Raw genomic sequence first — 18,827 nt, 5'->3', positions numbered from 1 at the left:
GACAGCTTTTTTGGATAAAAAAATCAATATACTCTGAGTCTATAAAACGGTAAACTGGGAAAGGCATTGTCCCATATCTTTAAGAGCCCGCAGAACTTCCCAGGAATGATTTAGATAAAACCAGAAATACATTCTTGAGAAAATTCGCTAATGGATTCAGAACCAACTTTACAAAACTTCACTACAATGTCCTTTTTAAAAACTGTTACTGTTTTAAATAGAGTAGTGCTTACTTGCTTCTGAACTGTTACACATTCAGGAGCCCCTCCTCTGCAAAACACAGAAGGAAACCTTTAACACTAAGCTAAAAGCGGAGTAAAACTTAGGTTCATAACTGCTAGTGAACAGCTATAATTTAACTACCATCATCTGACTGAATAAAATGAAACATTTAATGAAAGATGAACATAAATGAAACTCCACTAATTCCTGTTGATAAGGGTAAAAAAAAAAACTAAAAATAAGGGTAAGAAATATATTAAGTTTATACATGGCTCCAATATTTTAGAAAACCCCAAGTTATAGTGTCACTCTCATGAAATTGTCCAGTAAGCTTTACTAAAGAAGAAAAAAAGCAGAGGAGGCCCAGGGCTCTTTATAAATCACCTGCAAATCCACAGTAGTTTCTAAAGCCTTCAAATACGTAGCTCGATCACTGCTCCCAGTTAAACATATTTATAGACCCTAATCTCATCCCTGTACCTCAGAGCAATTAAACGTAGAAAACTGGAAGCACCTGGGTACACCATCTCCTACAGGCAACATTATCCCTATTTCACAGATTAAAAGAGTGGGATCAGAATCACTGTGTCCTGAGGGATGAATTATTACCCCCAGGACGAAGCTGCCTCCCATCACTGCAGGTGCTGTAACAGAAGAGCTGCCGAACACCAGGGCAGTCAGCAGAGCCTTCTCCAGGGACCAAGCCCACAGAAAACAGCACACCACCAGGCTATCTTTTCCCTTTCTCACTGGTACCTACAGAAGCGCTCCTCACACTTTTTGTTCCCCAACAGTGCCAATGACTGTCCTTTCTGAAAATAACACCCTGAGAAATCTGCCTTGTATACATCCACTATCGCTGGTAGCCCATATAGTCTAAAAATACTGAACACAGACCATTTCAGACAAAACACTGACCCTTCCATCACTTGACACACAGCTGTCAGTTAGATGTGAAATAGCCTCTTATTCTGCTGTGTAATTAGCATCATACAGATGCATACAAAGACTTCTGTTAAAAGGAGTAGGGTGTACCAATTTGATCCCTTCATTCCCAACTAAGACCCATTTGTTCTCAAAGAATGCAACATTGTTTTTCTGCTTGTTTGTTTGTTTTTAATGTGTTAAGTGTATTCGACTGTATGCATCGATTAGAAGGCAAAAATCAGCATGACTCCCCACCATACCCTTGCAAAAGCAAACATTCAGGGTGGGATGCTGGAAGAGCAAGTTTGGTTTTAGGTGTAGGGTCCCAACATTGCCTCTCATCCGCTGTTTTTAAAAGAGAGTGGTTCTGTAGGTGCCCATTCGTAGGTGATCTCCTTAAGTTCAAATACCCTTCAAAATGTATTGCACCTTCTTTACAACATTAGCAATTGAACTTGACTGAATTACAAAGTTAAGCATTGTGATTTTCGTGTCTGAACCATAACTTGAAGAAACTCACGTAAACGTGTAAAAAATAATTACCAAGTATCTGAAAGCACGGTTCCTTTCATTTATTTTCATAATCTGATAATAATATATACGATCCTTAAACGTTTTATGTATTAGTATTTGTTAGAAACCTATTTAATAGGGTAAGAATTTCCATACTGAATCTGTGACTTTTAAATATTGTTTAGATAATGATTTAATATTATTAACTTTTAGACTGCATGAGCCTAGAATAACAGTTCACTGAAAAATGTTCCTGGAAATACTAGTTCCATGGAATATTAATAAGACCAGAAAAAGAGGTTCCTTGGTTCACTGCAAATACTTTACACAAATCTGCAGGGTCCAATGGAGTTAAGTGCGGGTTTCTTTACTGCAAGACTTTTGGGAGCAAATAATGTGCTAGTATGTATTGTGATCCTTGAAGAACAGATGGAGGAAATAAGACATGTAGTGTCCAACCAAGTTATTTATCCTCAGATTCCATGTTCAGCAGAGAATTTTGCAGAACTAATGTTTAAGGGAACACAGTATTAGAAACGCTGTCCTGAAGGAGCATGCTCACTGGTTCTCGAAATAAAAGTTTAATTCTTAACAGGAATACTTACAGTTAGGTATATTATAAAAATAGGCACATTGTTTTATCTTTTTCAAACCATTTGCACCTGGTGTTATAATCCTTATTTATATAGCCCAAGAAATTACGGATGGGTGAAGAAAAAATAAATGCTTCCGTGAAGAAACTAACTGTTGCAACTAGGGCCACTGGTCAAACAATGTATAAGCACCCCTATAACTTACTCCTAAGAGCCCTGGTGGTGCAAAAATTAAGCACTTGGCTGCTAACCAAAAGGTAGGTGGTTTCAGCCTACCCAGCAACTCCACAGGAGAAGGACCTGGCTATCTGCTCGCTTAAAGATTACAGCCTAGAAAACCCTATGAAGTATTACTATGTCACATGGAGCCACCATTTGTTGAAATCAACTGCACAAAACACAACAACAACGTAACAATTCCTACTTTGAGCAATTCTGAAAGATTAAACCATTAATAATTAGAAAGGTTTTCTAGGTATAAGAAGAAACACAACAATAAAGCCTCACTTTCGTAAAGCACTATACATGCCATTTTTATGCATGTATAGTGCATTTAAGCACATTTTCTCCTAAGCATCCTGAAGGGTAAATGATTCAGGGATTATGTGCCCCATTTTTCAAATGAGGAAAAGCACTTGGGAACATAAGTGGCTTCAACATAGTCACAGTTATTAAGCCGTCCAATAAAGAAGCACTAGTCTAGGTACAGAAAAATCTGGCTTCCAACTTAGTCCACTGCTTTTTCATCATATTCCTCCTCTCTCTCCCCCAGGGCTGTGCTCAACACAGTGAAAGGGCTAGACTAGGAAAGAGTCAACTGAGGAACCCACTCCGTTCCAGCATTAGTAGGCATGGAAGGTGCTTGCTTTCAGATTCTTCTACCTCTCTATTCTATTGCAAACACACAAATGCTATGATGAGAAAAGACTGTCCATTTCCCCTTCTTTAAACTTCTATAGGGTTGCTATGAGTCAGAATCAACTCCACGGCAGTGGGGAAAAAACTTCTAAGTCTAAGGCTACAAGTCAGAAGTAGGTGTACTTGGCTGGTCCCTAAGAAAAGTTTTCTTTCACATCCGTAACTGGCCAAAGGGAGAAAGGAAGCTGATTACCCAATTGGTTGAAAGGATTCCAAGAACAGGTTTATGACCTAATACAACATCAATAAGTGAAAACTATATACTAGGCCAAAGTTCTCAAAGTTTGGTCACTGAGAAGCAGCATCAACAGCATCTGGGACCATGTTAGAAAAATTACCTGGCAGTCAAAACATCAAACAGCATATTGTTTTGGGCAAATATGCTTGCCGCAAAAGACCTCTTCAAAGTTGTTGTTAGGTGCTGTCAAGTCGGTTCCAACTCACAGTGACCCTATGTACAACAGAACGAAACACTTCCTGGTCCTGCACCATCCTCACAACTATTTTTATGGTTGAGCCCATTGTTGCAGCCACTGTGCCAATCCATCTCATTGGGGGTCTTCCTCTTTTTTGCTGATCCTCTAATTTACCAAGCATGATGTCCTTCTCCAGGGACTGATCTCTCCTGATAACATGTCCAAACTATGTGAGACAAGTCTCCTCATCCTCATTTCTAAGGTACACTCTGACTGTACCTCTTCCAAGACAGATTTGTTTATTATTCTGGCAGTCCATAGTATATTTAACATTCTTGGCCAACACCATAATTCAAAGGCATCAATTCTTCTTCAGTCTTCCTTATTCATTATCCAGCTTTCATACACATGTGAGGGAACTGAAAATACTACAGCTTGGGTCAGGTGCATCTTAGTTCTCAAGGTGACATCTTTGCTTTTTAACACTTTGAACAAGGATGGCAAGGCTTGTCTCATGTTTTCTGGACGTGTTATTAGGAGGGACCACTCCCTGGAAAAGGACATCATGCTTGGTAAAGTAGGGGGTCAGCAAAAAGAGAAAGAACCTCAATAAGACAGACAGGAACAGTGGCTGCAACAATGGACTCAAACATAGCAACTTGCGAGGATGGCACAGGACCAGGCTGTGTTTTGTTCTCTTGTACATAGAGTCACTCAGAGTTGGAAATGACTCAACAGCACCTAACGACAGCGGATTTTAAAAGTATACTAGATTATACACACAAAAATTGGAAGAAAAAAATGTGTTTTTTCAAAACCTTGTAACTTCTCAAATAAACTGTTTTGAAGGGATCTATGGTATCATTGATCCATAAGTCATTTAAAGGGTAAAAATTATTAACATTTGAATCCACCCTACTCCTACTCCAGGTTAAAAATAAAATCTTTATACCCTGCATAAGAGTAAATGCTAGGCTGTTCCTACCCTTTAGATTCAGTGCCTGCTTTAGGGTTTAAGCTAAGAAAAGAGAACAAACTGCTTTCTAGAAGATGAAGCAAGTAATTCCTTTAAATAGTAATGGCTTTCATATCTGAACACGCCTGAATTAGTACAAGAAGATAAAACAAGTTTAAATTTTTATTTTCCACCCTGATCTGGAGAAAGAAAATGATATAACTTTACCTCATTCCTTCATAATTTTAAAACTTCCTTCAATTTATTTCAACCCTATAGAAAGTATGTGTAAATACTTGGTTCTATCATTTTATGAGGGGAAAGCGACCCAAGATACAGAGTATTTGACGGCCTATGCATTTTATTATATTGAAAACAAACCAACAATTCTGAAAGCAAGGAAGGTCTTAAGGAAGGGTTCATTATATTGGTGAAAAAAAAAAAAGAATATAAATGTTTCTCCTGGTCTGTGTTTGATTTCTGACATTTGTATGTTATAAGGCATAAAGAGTAATTTCTGCTATTGGCAATATTAGTTTCAAAACTGAATTTGGAAAAAATTACACTGAGCTGCTTGAAAATGTGCCAGTTAACATAACCAAAACACATCCTTTTAAATTTCAAACAATAGTACATACAAATATTTAAGGCAACTAATGCTATAAATTAGGATTTCTATTACCAGTAGAAACATACAAGTTTTAAAACATGCTTCTCAGATTTTCTTTTTCTCAAGCATACACATACACTAAAAAGAAACAGGCCAAGAAATAAAGGCCTCCTGTTCTAAAGAGTCCCTGGCTTCCATTCTGAAATTCTTGACTGGGCAAGTGGAGAATCTGACCCCAAATTGAAGCTGCATGAGAGCTGAAAAGGAGGTGGCACTGCCCATTCTCATTTCTGGGCCAATGCCCACATATGAGCTCCATGCCAGAAATGACTCTGGCATTCTGCAAAGAGGATGCTGCCCATCCAAGCCTTTATTTGAGAAAGCAGGGGAACAGCTCTGTATGGGTCGGCTTTTTGAAACTTTGGGTATATGAAAGGAAAGAAGCTGCCTTTTTTTTTTTTTCTTTTGGTGAACTAAGGAGAGAGCTGGACACTAGAATAAGATTCTCAGAAGTGTTTGCAAATCATTTTTTGTTAAACACTAGACAAAGCAGAGTAATGCTAACTACGCTGAAAAAAAGTAAATCAGAAACAAAATATGTATTGACAATGTGGGGTGCAAACGTAGAATCTGTTCAAAAATGAAGACAGATACCACTTTACAACTTAGTAACTTTCAGCATATTTCTACATCATACATTTCTGAAGTATTATGGGAATTTTTAGTCTACTCCATGAATCAGATAAGTCAATAGACTCAAGATCTTATTGTCAATGGCGCTTAAATCTAAAATTCTTTGCACAGGAGGGTTTATGGTAGGTAAAGGTCTGGGAGGAGCCCTGGTGGTGCTGTGGTTAAACGCTTGGCTGCTAACTGGAAGGCCGGCGGTTCGAACCCACTGCCGCCCTACCGGAGAAAGATGTGGCAGTCTACTTCTGTAAAGATTTACAGCATTGGAAACTCTATGCGTCAGTTCTACTCTATCCTATAGGGTCACTATGAGTCGAAATCAACTTGAAGGCAGTAAGCTTGAGATTTCTTGGTTAAATGTGTTTACTTTTGGAGAACTGTCGAGCTTGTTAAAAGTATACCAGAAGAATCACAGGATTCTACCTGCACTTTTTAAGCCATTTCATAGCAATACTTTATTTTCTAAAAGGTGATCAAATACATGTAATTATGAACACTGAACAAAATTATGATTGAGATTAGTAAATATTCCATAATTACGACAAACTTATTTTTATTTATTCCATTTATACACCTATGGCCTTCTTTTCTAATAAATACGTACCTCTGAAACCATGCAGTAGAAACCGTGCAGTAGAAAGCAACTGATGATTCTTAATTAAGTTTCAAATGTGCTCCTTCACACAGCTGCACATACATGTGTACTAATCTAATTGTTAGCTGCACCTGCTCCAAGTTAGCAATATTTCACAGATCAAATGCAAGAATGGCATTTTCAAGTGTTAATTTGTTGAATGTAAATCTATACTTTCTTTTAATAGCTTATCACACGTATACCTTGTTAATTACTACCATACAAAGGTCTGATGAAAAAAAATGTGGGTGATTTTGAGTTTGCCTAACTGGAAAACAAAGCTGTCTTTTCAATCTAAAATAAATTATGTACTTCCATGTTATAACGAAGTGATTTTTTTCCCTGAGAAATACCTGAGTAATTTTTTTCACGATTGATATACAGTACTTTTTGATTCCACCAACCATAAGGGGGGAAAAGGCAGCTAAAACTCCTTCACGAGCTGCTGAGAGTTGGAAACAAGAAGTTAAATGGTTTCTGCCCTGTATCCACCACCGCAAAAGCAATGATGACTCTCGTTACTATCGGAAATCTTCAGTTTCTGAGCATTAAGGACACCAATGAGAAAAAAAGAAAATTACTTTCTGGAGGTTATAAGCTTAAACTCTGGATTCTGGCATGTAGTAAATCTGTTTCCAGAGATCACACCCCTTTTCTCAGGCATCACCCTAAAATCTAGAGTTGGTCTAACCATACAGCTCAAAGAATTAATTTATGATATACAGGTACAGACACTTTTTCATAAAACCAAAGTTTCTGCTGAATCTTAAGGTATGGATTCCTGAAGTTGTGTGTTACAAACTGATTTTTTTAAGTAATATACACTATCCATACCTTTAGTCTGCCGAACATTACATTAAAGGCACATTTAACATGACTAAAAGCAAAGATGTAGAATTCTGACAGGTAAATGTCTCAGGAACATTTGTCTCTGTCCTTCATTTGTTAAATAATCAAAGCATTGTGTCTGCTCTGATAATAACCTGATGTGTGAGGTCCTCATCTACACGATACCAAAGGCTACCTCACCCTCTCCTCAGATTCAAAACCAAAAACCAAACCCAGTGCCGTCAAGTCAATTCCGACTCACAGCAACCCTACAGGACAGAGTAGAACTGCCCCATAGAATTTCCAAGGAGTGCCTGGCAGATTCGAACTGCCAACCCTTTAGGTTAGCAGCCGTAGCACTTAACCACTACACTACCAGGGTTTCCAATAGCTGCAAGTGAATGTAGATGTAAATATTCTTTTTAAGTTTAATTAAAATATAACTACTGTACTTACAGAATTTGAGATTGTTTTCAGAAACCTAATAAAGTGGTACACTAGGCTATCTGTGGCTTCAATTAAGTACATCTAAGATTTTTCTGTACAGCTACAAAAATACCACGCCCAAATTTTACAACACACGTTAAACACTTCAGAAGTAAACAAAACTGGGTGAACTTTTGTGTCAATCAATGGTACACATGAGCCGTACTTATTCTGAAAATGTGTTTTATTTGTAAAACAACCTTTAGTCACAACAGCTTAAAGGTACAAAAAGTTTTTTAAGAAAATCTAGCAAGCACAAAGGAAGACATACATACCCACCCCCTTTTTTTAGTGCAGTGTTCTACAACTATTAATTTGCCAAAGAAATTTAAAATTAAATACTATATTTTCAAAAAGCAAGAGAAACCAGGAATCTCTGAAGTCCTTCAAGGTGTGATCATCTCACTCTATCAAGCCAACTGAATTTTCTCGGCCCTTTGTTTTTTGTTCTGCATCTGCATTAACATGGCTGCTAATTATATTACCCTCGTGGCACATGAAGTCTGAATGGGAAAAAAAAAATCCTATGATTCCTATAGAATATAAAATCCTTGGGATTCAAACATGTACTTGCTTCGATTGAGTACTCCTAGGGTACAGCTACCTCTAATTTGTTAGAGAACTGAGCTGTGATTCAGAATTTCTGTTTCATGAGTTACGTAGCACCTCTCCAATACACCACTGCATGCACGCATGGACGTGCCCACATGGTGTACACACACACAGAGAAATATAAACCTTTTCCTTTATCATGTTACTTTGTACATTTAACTTTTCCCATTCATATAGGTATGTTTTTCTAAAATTGTTTAAGTTCTTGAGGAGTTTGTATTCACCACAGGTAATGTCATATAGATCTAACGCATATATTTGCCATAATAAAGCCCTGCTACATTAAATGATTAAAAGCTAAATCACATTTTTAAAAAAAAAATCTGCATGAATGCTCTTACCTACCCACTCATCCCCATAATGTCATGCTCTTATCAGTGACTTAGTAAATGCATTCTTTTCTGAAGCATATGCGAATATAAGAATGTTTTAAAATTATTTACACAATTGGGCATACTTGGCCTAATGAATGGTTTGACAAAGTAAACTCCCTCACTCTTCTGGTTAGCTTTATCGGTTAGAGTAAAAATCCTTTATTTTAAAACTTAAAAAAATCTGTAGTACAGAAAAAGAAGCTGTTTTACACATCGCTGTGAAAATATTACATCATTAAAATTATATTTATAGTTCCATATTCTTTCTCTTCCCATCAAGTGCATAAGTAATTGCTACATCAAAACATGCCATCAGAAAACTTTCCTGGGAAATAAAAACATACTGAGACAATGTACCACAAAAAGCGCTGCTTCAGCTAAACAGGAAGCAACAATAACAACAAACACGCATGGGCTTTATGACAACTGATAAACTACAAAGAACAGTTAAGGAATTCTGCTGCCAATGCCAGTAGCAAGTCCCTGCTTTTCTGAACACTTTACTCGTTGGGATATCAGAAATCTCCTTCTGTTTAGTAGTCCTTTCAGCCCATATGAAACAATTGTTGGAAATTCAGCTGTTCAGAGTAATATATACTTTCCAAGGAAAGCTATTTGACAACAGGAATGAGCAAGTACCTCCTACCTCAAATTAACCACTTAAGGTAGTATATTTCTCACCCCTGAACTCTCTCCTCAGCCCCTCTTTCCATCACACTTAGGAAATTGAAATTCAGAGACGTGACCATTATCAGCTCCTTGCTTCTTTGCAACTGTACAACATTCCTCAAAAAGTACATAAAATACTCCATCCTTTGGGATCAAGCAACCTTGTATATTTCAGGAACAATCATATACATGATATGAGATTGAATATTTTCCCCTTGAAGTTATTGGAAATAACTGCGATTTAAAGGTTGGCAGTTCAGTGATGGTGTTGCTCAGTTCATTTAAGTATTTCTCTTGGATCTACATACTTTTAAAACTCAATGTGGCTTGCAGATGAGACCACTGTAAAGATAACTACTGCCGTACATAGAGGTTTGTTAAAGCGTTAAATATAAGACAATATATTTTTATAAAACAATATATACGACAATATATTCCTAAAAATATAACACATGCCAATGAAGAAACAAAAAGATACTGCAAAAATGAGTACAGGGAGAAAAGTGAAAATTTTCATATTTCTGTTTTAGCACCTGTATAGTAAATTAATTGTATTTGACAACCACGTTGTTACATTAATAGAAATGCAAAGCATAATGGAACAAGAGCTACATCTTGGTTTGCTTAAAAAAATTAAAGACAAGTTTAACCCGCACCTGCCAAACTGTCTTCGGAGGCACAGAAATAGGTGGAGACAGAAGGCTCACCTCTCATGTACCCCACAGTGAGTCTCCAAGAAATCGTTTTAAATACAGGCAATATCTGTCACCTTTTCTCTTTTTTCTTCCACTCTAATCAATGGCAGACCCTTTACTGCACTCCCCTACCCACTGTCTCAAAGGCACATTACAGAAAAAGAGGACCCAAGTGTCACTTACCAGTTGCATGCCACAGATAAAGATAAGCGTGCACCTGCCACTGCAATAACCCATGGTTTCCGAGACCCCTGCCACAGCCAGACTGTCCCACGTCGGCCACCGTCGAGCCCCCACTTTATCCAATCAGATCGCGGGGAAGGACAGGCAAACCTGCCGAGGGCTCGGGGGCTCCGGGCTGCCGCTGCCAGCGTCCTGGGAAGTGACAGGCATTAGGACCTGCTGGTGCGGCGGCGGCGGCGGCGGCAGCTCCAGCCGCACCCGCCACACATACCTTCACTCGTTCGGTGCACACGCCGCGCCGCGGGCAGCGCCGCCCGTGGAGACGCGCCCGGGGCCCGCAGGAGCAGCAGTGGCAGCCTCGCAGCGCCGCCGCGCCCTCGGGCATCTGGCCGCGAAGTTTCGCCCCCGCGGCTCCACACGCCGATTTGCCCCACGCCCCCCAGCGCGGCCGCCGGCCGACGCGCGCTCGCCCCGCGCTCTCCGCGCGCCGGCTCCGGGGGCGGCAGAAGCGCGCGCGGGGCGCTGCCCGCCTCCCTGCACCGCCCGCGGCTCTTCTGCGCCCGGCGCTGCGGGGCCCAGCGGGCGGGGCTGGGCGCGGGCCGGGCGGGGGCGTCCGGGCTCTGCGTCCCGGGCGGCGGCGGCTGCGGCTCGCAGTGATCCCTGGTCCGCGCCGTGTCCCTGCAGCGGCGCTGCCCCTCCCCTCGCCCAGATGTGTTAATCCTCCTCCTCCAACAAATCCTTCAGCTTGCTCCCCTCCGCCCCCTCTTGAGGCGTCAACTTCTCCAAGCTTGGTCTTGGCTGCCACCGACGCGGCTGCTGGCTGCGGTGTCTAGGCGGGAAGGAGTGGCGCGGTAGTGCGCGCTGCGGCGGTCGTGGCGGTGCGCGCCTGGGGCTCGTGGGACGAGGAGCCCAGGCAGCAAAGCCGTGGCCGCTCCGCTGGTTTGGTCCTGCCCGGGCAGCGGAGCCCAGAGCACTACGCGCGAACCTTGCGCGCCTGTGTCTCTGTGTTGTGAATGGACGAAGAGGGGGGTAGGGGAAGGGAGGTGGGGTGATGATATAGGGGTGCAACGGACACCTCCCGACCGGTGGGAAGCCGGATCGGCGAGGGGCCGGAGGAAGCGAGAAGAGCGACGCGGCTGTCGACGCAGTGCCTGCCGCCCGGCACCCGGCCTGGCACTCGCCCGACTCCCAAGGGTCTTCTAGGACCAAAGCGTGGAGAATTACGGGGCAGTTCTTGCTGGGGGAGAGGGACTGGGTTGCTGCAGGAGTTGGTGAGAGAATTAAGCGGAGGGAGTAGGGACGCAAGGAGTTGTTTTCATTCAAACTTGTTGGTTTTCACTAAAAATTTTGAAAGATCAGAGGCGATTTTAGCACTCAATACTTCAGCTTCTCGGACTGTCCCGACTGGGTGTGAATTCTCGGTGGTGTGTACTCCTGGCTCTGCGGGCAGCGCCTGCTAGCATCTTTGCAGCCTGCTGGTTACTGCGGAGACAGGCTTCGGAGCCCGCTGCTGCCACCTGCGGGTGGAAAGCTGAACGGCACAGCGAACTGATAGAGCTAGTGGCCCTTGGGGTCTGGGTGTTTGGGACCCAAGGATTAAGTTTCCTTTACATCCCAGGCGACTAGTGAAAGCCTTCCAGACTAATTTCCCATGAAGTGAACATGCTGTGTTGAGATGGACTGGAGATCTAAATCATTGGAATGAAGTGGGGGCATATCAACTCCCAGGGCGTGGGTTGCAGTTGATGAAAAAGAACAGTTTAGAACGCTAAATAGGAGTTCCAGGTGGCGCAAATGGTTTAGCACTGGACTGATAACTGAAAGATTGGCGGTTGAGACCCACCCAGAGACACCCCGGAAGTAAGGCCTAGTAATCTGCTTTTGAAAGGTCACAGCCTTGAAAACCCTATGGAATGCAGTTCTAGGCTGCACACACGGGTCGCCGTGAGTCGACTGAGTTAGACTACAGCTAACAACACGGGGGAGATAAATAACAAGCCTTTTCCACAACTTCTTAAGAGATTAAGATTGATGAAACCATTAAGCCAGAACTTTCCGTAGCAAATGGGATTTGATCCTACGGAGAAAATGACATTTTTGTGTAAGATAATATTATACTAGGAACATCAAATAAGGACCCCAAATGACTGCTTCCTTTGAATAAATATTAGGACTAAAGAAACTGAGTACGGCATAGGAACCCCATTCTCCAGAAGCCTGGGATTGAATTTTCCAAAATGATTCGTCAGTCCTAGAGAGCTGGAAAGGAATTTGATTTGTTAAATTTATTGAACACAGGTATTTAATTAATATTATGACAATGCCTAATCACCCTATTTTTCAGCTGGCTTTCCTTCTGAAAAGTACCTTTCAATGTTCAATGAAATTAGAAAAGCCAAATATGTGCTCTTACCTACTGCAGTGTCTAGCAGGCAATGGATGTCCACACCCTCGGTGAAACGGAAGCCTGTGATAGTAGAGAAAGTGATGATAAACAAAGGAAATCTAGTCACAAATGTTTCTCTTAGTTTTTGTTATTATTTGGTCTTTGCACACACAGCTGCCCGGCAGCTGCTGGAGATGTAGGTATTTTGCATTACCAAACAAAAAAAAAATCGGTGAGTTAATGGTGAAAAGGCTACTGCCAAGATTATTCTGTCACCTTTTCTTCATAAAAGCAATAGTGCATTTTGGTGGATCCATCCATAGTCTTGTCATGATTTCCCTGCGACCAGAAGCAGCCAGAGTGGCCTTTAGACCAGTAGGTAAAAGTATGGTGCTGCCTAGCTGCCTCTCAGGGCTCCACCCACAGTCCCTGGGTACTCATATTTCACAACTTGCCCATCTTTCTGCCTGGAACAATCCTCACCTAGTAACCAATGGGGGTTGGTGCATAAATACTCCGGCTTCCTCTAGTAACAGATAAGGAATCTAAACATCCTCTTGTCTACACCATCAGGATCCCCACATGGATTGAGCACTAATAATCCACAGTGATAACCCTCTCGTTCATTCACCCTGGATTAGCTTCCTTCCTTTTCCTTGCCTCGTCTCCCCACTTTGTGGCTAGCACTTTCTGGGATCACCTTCAAAATCAACCACTTCAAGCAAATTCTTTTGTCTGAGTCTGCTTCTTGAGAAACCCAACCTAAAGCAATTTCCAAAGTTTTTTTTATTCCTAATCTGACATCCTTGACGTAGTATTCTCAACAGAGTGAAGCAGAGACATGTTCAGTGTTGAGCATTTACAGGTATGCAGCCACTACCTTATGCACTGCACCTAAACCATGCCATTCATTGCTCACAGGACACCTGCGAATTGGTACGGTGCCCATTTGAAAGATAGAAACTAAGGTTTAGAGAAATCAAGTATCTTGGTCATAGGTGCACCTGTTCTCAGTGGTAGAATTAGAGTTTGAAAGCAACTCTTCGTGACACCAAAATATGCTTTCCAGATGACTGTGTTATACTATCTAGGTATTCTTTTGGAATTCCATACAAGAATGGTGATTTAAAAATATACTAGAGGAAAGGATTAAATGCTGCTTCAATTATCTGCTCTAAGGATCTACTCAGACTTAGCCAATTACTTGATCTTTTTTTTTTTTTTTCATTTAGAAGAGTGATCACTCATATTTGCTATCTCTAAGTGAAATTTACATCACACCCTTCAGAAATGTGGTACAGGCAATGCCTTATTTATGAACAGGTGCTCTAGTTAGGGGTGCAGTTCCATTCCTTAAGATGGCTGGGCCCTTCCTCCATTTTCTGTTATCCCTGGATCTGAGTTCCATAGTGGGAGAGACCAAAGTGAATCCCAAGTCTCCCACAGAAGTTCAGGAAGGTGAGAGAGAAACTTACTTTGTTTAGAAATGGGGTTATATACTATTCAGCTATGCAGGGTCTTAAGGGTTTTTTGTTGTCTAGTGGCATAATTATTATTACCTTGTTTCTATGGGAAAAAAAAACGTGTTACATATTCCAAACCTCCATCTGGCTTACTTTGGTGTCCTGCTTTAAAGTACCTTTCAAAATTGTTTCACACCTATTACTGGTCTCAGAGAACAACTCATGGAATGCAATAGATACACAGCCACTAAAGTAAGCCATCACTAAAATGAGTCACCACTTAAGGTGAGTCACAATCTGCTCCATACTCACAATCACTTCAACTAGAGGAAAAACTCAAGCCTGTTGTTGTAACACCAATGAGCAATATAACTTTACATTTCCCTTGGTTTCCACTCATTGTCTTTAAAAACATAAAGAAAACCATTATGTTTATAATCTCAAAACCAACAAATTTAATTCATTGACTATTTCATATAAACTGATTTTTTTTCTTGTTTGAAAAGTAATTATTAGGAAATAACATGTTATCTGAAAATAAAAAGAATGATGTCTCCCACTCAATGATAATCTCCCTGTCATTTTTATAAAACCTTTTTTTCTACAAAAATGGGACTATAGCATACAAAACATATTTCAACTTGATTTTTTTCATATAACAATAGATCAAGAACATACGTCCAAGTGATGAACTTTAAGCATGTGGAATCTGCAGCCAGACAGCCTAGATTCATACTCCAAGCTCTGCCAATTACTATGTAATCTTGGGCAAATTACTAAAATATCTGTCCCTTAATTTTCTATAAAATGGGGAGAATATTAAAGCACCTTTATCATACGGTTGTGGGGAGGACTAATGAATTAATGTATGTAGCTTGTACAGCCATGCGTACTATGTATTTAACACTTTAAATTGTGAATCACCATTGTATTACATACAGCATAGCTTTAATGATTGCTTTAATGATTATATAATAGTCCAATGTATGCAAGTATCTCAATTATTTAATTGATATAATTTTCTTAGACATATACGTTGTGTGGTATGCAGAATAATGTCCTCCCCCCAAATATATTCACACCCTAAACCCATACTTTGGACATGTTGTCAGGAGAGATCAGTCCCTGGAGAAGGGCATCATGCTTGGTAAAGTACAGGGCCAACGAAAAAGAGGAAGACCCTCAATGCGATGGATTGACACAGTGGCTTCAACAATGGGCTCAAGCATAACAATGATTGTGGGCATGGCACAGGACTGGGCAGTGTTTCGTTCTGTTGTACCTAGGGTTGCTATGAGTTGGAACCAACTTGACGGCACCTGACAACAACAACAACAAACCCTGGAAGCTGTGAATATGTAATAGAATATTAAAAAAAGTCTTTGCAGATGTGATTAAAGGTATAGATCTGACCTTGAGATGGGCAGAGTAGACTAGATTTTCCAGGTGGGCCCAGTCTAATCAAATGAGTCCTTAAAAATGAAAAACCTTCCCTGACTGAGTCAGAAAGACTGAGATATGAGGGTAGAAGACGGGTCAGAGAGCTACAGCATGAGAAGGACTCAACCCACCATTGCTGGATTAGTAGATGGAGGAAGGGGCCTGTGGCCAAGGAATGTGGGCAGCTACTAGAAGCTAGAAAAGGCAACGAAATTGATTATCCCCTAAAGCCTCCAGAAGGAACACAATCCTGCCTACCCCTTGGTTTTAGTCCAGTGAGACCTATGTTGGATTCAGACCTACAGAACCAGAAGAAAATAAATGTGTTATTTTAAGCCATTGAATTTATAGTAATTTGCTGTAACAGCAATAGAAAAAAATGTTTCAATATTATAAATTTTATAAAAAATATACCTGTAGCTATGTTTTTACCTATGTATGATTATTTTCTTATATTTGTGTGAAATTATCAGGCTTTTGATAAATATTAGCAAATTTTCTCTAAGAAGGTTCTATCAATTTATATCTATAGGGAATGTGCTTGCCATTTTCCCTTGTCTTTATCAGTAATGGATACAATCAATTTTTAAAACAACTTTTCCATTTTCCATTTCTTTTATACAAGTATTTATTAAACATACATTTACAACTGTGGCCTATAAATATATCATATTGACTCTCACCTTTCTGTGATGATTCCTCTTGAAATTTCAATTCCATTTCTTGAAAATATTATCCAATGACAGTTTCTATAATATACAACTGTAGCAATAAAAATCCGTGTATCTGTTTGACCAAACTACTCACCTTCAAAGAAAACACTGAGGAGATGTTGATAAGCCAAGAAGACAGATTATGCCATCAGGAACAAAACTATAGTTAATGATCAATGCCTAACTAGTTCATGTTTTTGTATTAAGTATCTTTTGTATTATATCCTTCCAAATTAAATTATTTTAATTTGTAAATTATATAACTTTCCTTTATCAAGTAAAGTGTCATGAATATACAGGACCTACTTGATGGTGATCATTATAGATTAAAGTGATTATTTTTAATATTTTATAGTCATATTTATTATGGGATATTCTAAGGCATTCTAACACAATTATTTTATAAATGTAAAACCTTAGTTTTAGCATATTATTATATGTAAATTATCTAATAGAAAGACATGCAATTTTAAAAATGAAAGCGTTTGTCAGAAATTAGAAAGGCTACATTTTATTTTTATTTTCATCTAATGTTTATTCTTGTCTATTTTTTGACATGAAATATTGAGAAATATAGAGATGAGCCTGGTGTTCTAATTACTATTGCTATGTACTAAACTGCCCCAAACTTAATGGCATAAAATAATGATTTTATTATACTCATGGATTCTGTGCATCAGGAATTCTTAAAGAACACAACAGGGAAAACTTATCTGTGCTCCACATTGTTTGGGTCCTCAACCAGAAAGGCTCAAAGGGTGGGGACCAGAATCACCTGAAGATTCATTCACTCACATGTCTGGCACCCGGACTGTAAGTGCTTGAAGACCAGAACTGCCAACCAAAGTGCCTACATGTGCCCTCTCCTTGTGGCTTGGCTTCCTCACAGCATGGCTGCTTTGGAGTACTTAGACTTCTTACATGGCAACCAAGGGCTCCAATCATGAGGTTTAAGCAAATAAGGTGGATGTTACATTGTCTTTTCTGATCCAGGCCCAGATGTCACACACACCTCACTTCTGCCACATTCTGTTAGTTACAGGCAGTCATAGCCTGCCTAGTTTGAAGAGAAAAAAACCTAGACCACCACCCACTAATAGGAAAAATGTCAAAGAATTTGTAGGTCATGTTTAAAAGCCTCTGCTTTGACCAGTGATTCATTCTTAAAAGAAACTTCTTGTTCTTTGAATATTAAAGTAAGTAAAAATTAAAATTTAGACATTAATTCTATTGTGTTACAATTAAAAAAATTAACTTTATGCTAATTTCTTGGAGAAACAGCTAATTACATATAAAGAAAATAGTTGCTCTGAATTAACCAGATTTTTTAAAAAATTGGTTAAAAATAATTTTACTTTGGGTTTTAAATAACGTGGATAAAGCAAGTACTGAAAACCCAGTGCCATAAAGCAAGTAGAGGCAATAAATTGTTCAGATTGTTCAAATGACCTCATCTACTCAAGAGCAAGTTAGAAGTTGGGATTCATATGCTACAATTATGAGGTGAAGTATACAGTGTTTAAACCATTCAACAGAATGAGGCTAAACAAATGATTAGTTTTTGGTGAGACAACAGTAACATACACTCTACAGTTTCTTTCCTGTGTAATTAAAATTTATTACACTTGGAAGTGTCTTTCCAGATAATGTAGTGTACAATTTATACATTTGTTGTGCTTTTCTCAGTCTACCCTTCTACAACCCTAATAAATACCAATCTAATAGAACATAAAAAAATGACAAAGATATGTTAGTAAGGTAGATGTAGTGTACTTACTTGTAATAGGATTAATTCAAAATCCTTACACGATGGTATGTTTTGAGCTTCTGAAGAGAAGAAAAATAAATCCCCAAATACAGTTGTGTCTTTTTTAGAGTTGATCAGTAATTTAAATGTTACTCTAATTGAACGTTTGGTTTCCTTTCTGAGGGAGAAGGGATATATTCTTTGATGAAAATGATTTTGAATTGTCCATTATTAAATTTGGAGACCGGTAAGGGAGTCTTCCATTTTGAGCTCATCTTTTGTTGCTGTAAGCTCAAGTATAGAACAGTGATTTCCCCAGGCATGTTGTGATAAATATGGGTGCTCCTATGATACTTCCTGATAATGGTCTTGGGCAGGCATCAAGGCCAATGATCCACACTTCCTAAAGTATTTTGTCTTCATTTATGCCTTTTTGGCAAAATTATATAACTACTAACTTCAAATCACAATAAAATTCTTATTAGTCATGATACTGTTCAGCCCAATAACAAACTTTCCATGTGTTTCAACATTATCATTGTTAGTTTTAAACCAACTCTGTTGGCTTGACTCAGGATTCCTCCTTGGAGCCACAAGGAATTTCTAAACACTGTCTACGTAACTCAGGAACCCAGGGGACTCTGAGGAATTATACCCAGGTCTTTACTCTGTCCAAAGACACCATCTTGCAAATTTTATTCTAATACTGCTGTTTCATGATGAGGGTATTGGGTGGGAAATATGGCAAAAAGC

General features: G+C 39.6%; 1 protein-coding gene across 3 annotated transcripts in view; it reads right to left on the bottom strand.

Moving 5' to 3' along the window:
* NKAIN2 (sodium/potassium transporting ATPase interacting 2) overlaps positions 1–18,827 on the bottom strand; it is a 1,431,299-nt gene that overhangs the window by 1,239,163 nt on the left and 173,309 nt on the right. The window contains exon 5 of one of the 3 annotated variants that reach the window (XR_007519188.1): positions 12,739–12,792. Coding sequence is in view for 1 of the 3 variants with exons in the window: in XM_049900233.1 (XP_049756190.1) it covers positions 10,326–10,379 (54 nt within the window). In the remaining 2 variants the exon portion in view is untranslated. Of the gene's footprint in view, positions 1–10,325; positions 10,403–11,047; positions 12,793–18,827 lie in introns of those variants that run through there. The other 2 variants (XM_049900233.1, XR_007519189.1) reach the window with 2 other exon arrangements.

The sequence above is a fragment of the Elephas maximus genome, chromosome 1, assembly GCF_024166365.1.
Source record: "Elephas maximus indicus isolate mEleMax1 chromosome 1, mEleMax1 primary haplotype, whole genome shotgun sequence".
NCBI lineage: Eukaryota > Metazoa > Chordata > Mammalia > Proboscidea > Elephantidae > Elephas > Elephas maximus.
Note: the sequence above shows the minus strand (reverse complement) of the source record. Positions and strands in the feature narration are given on the sequence as shown.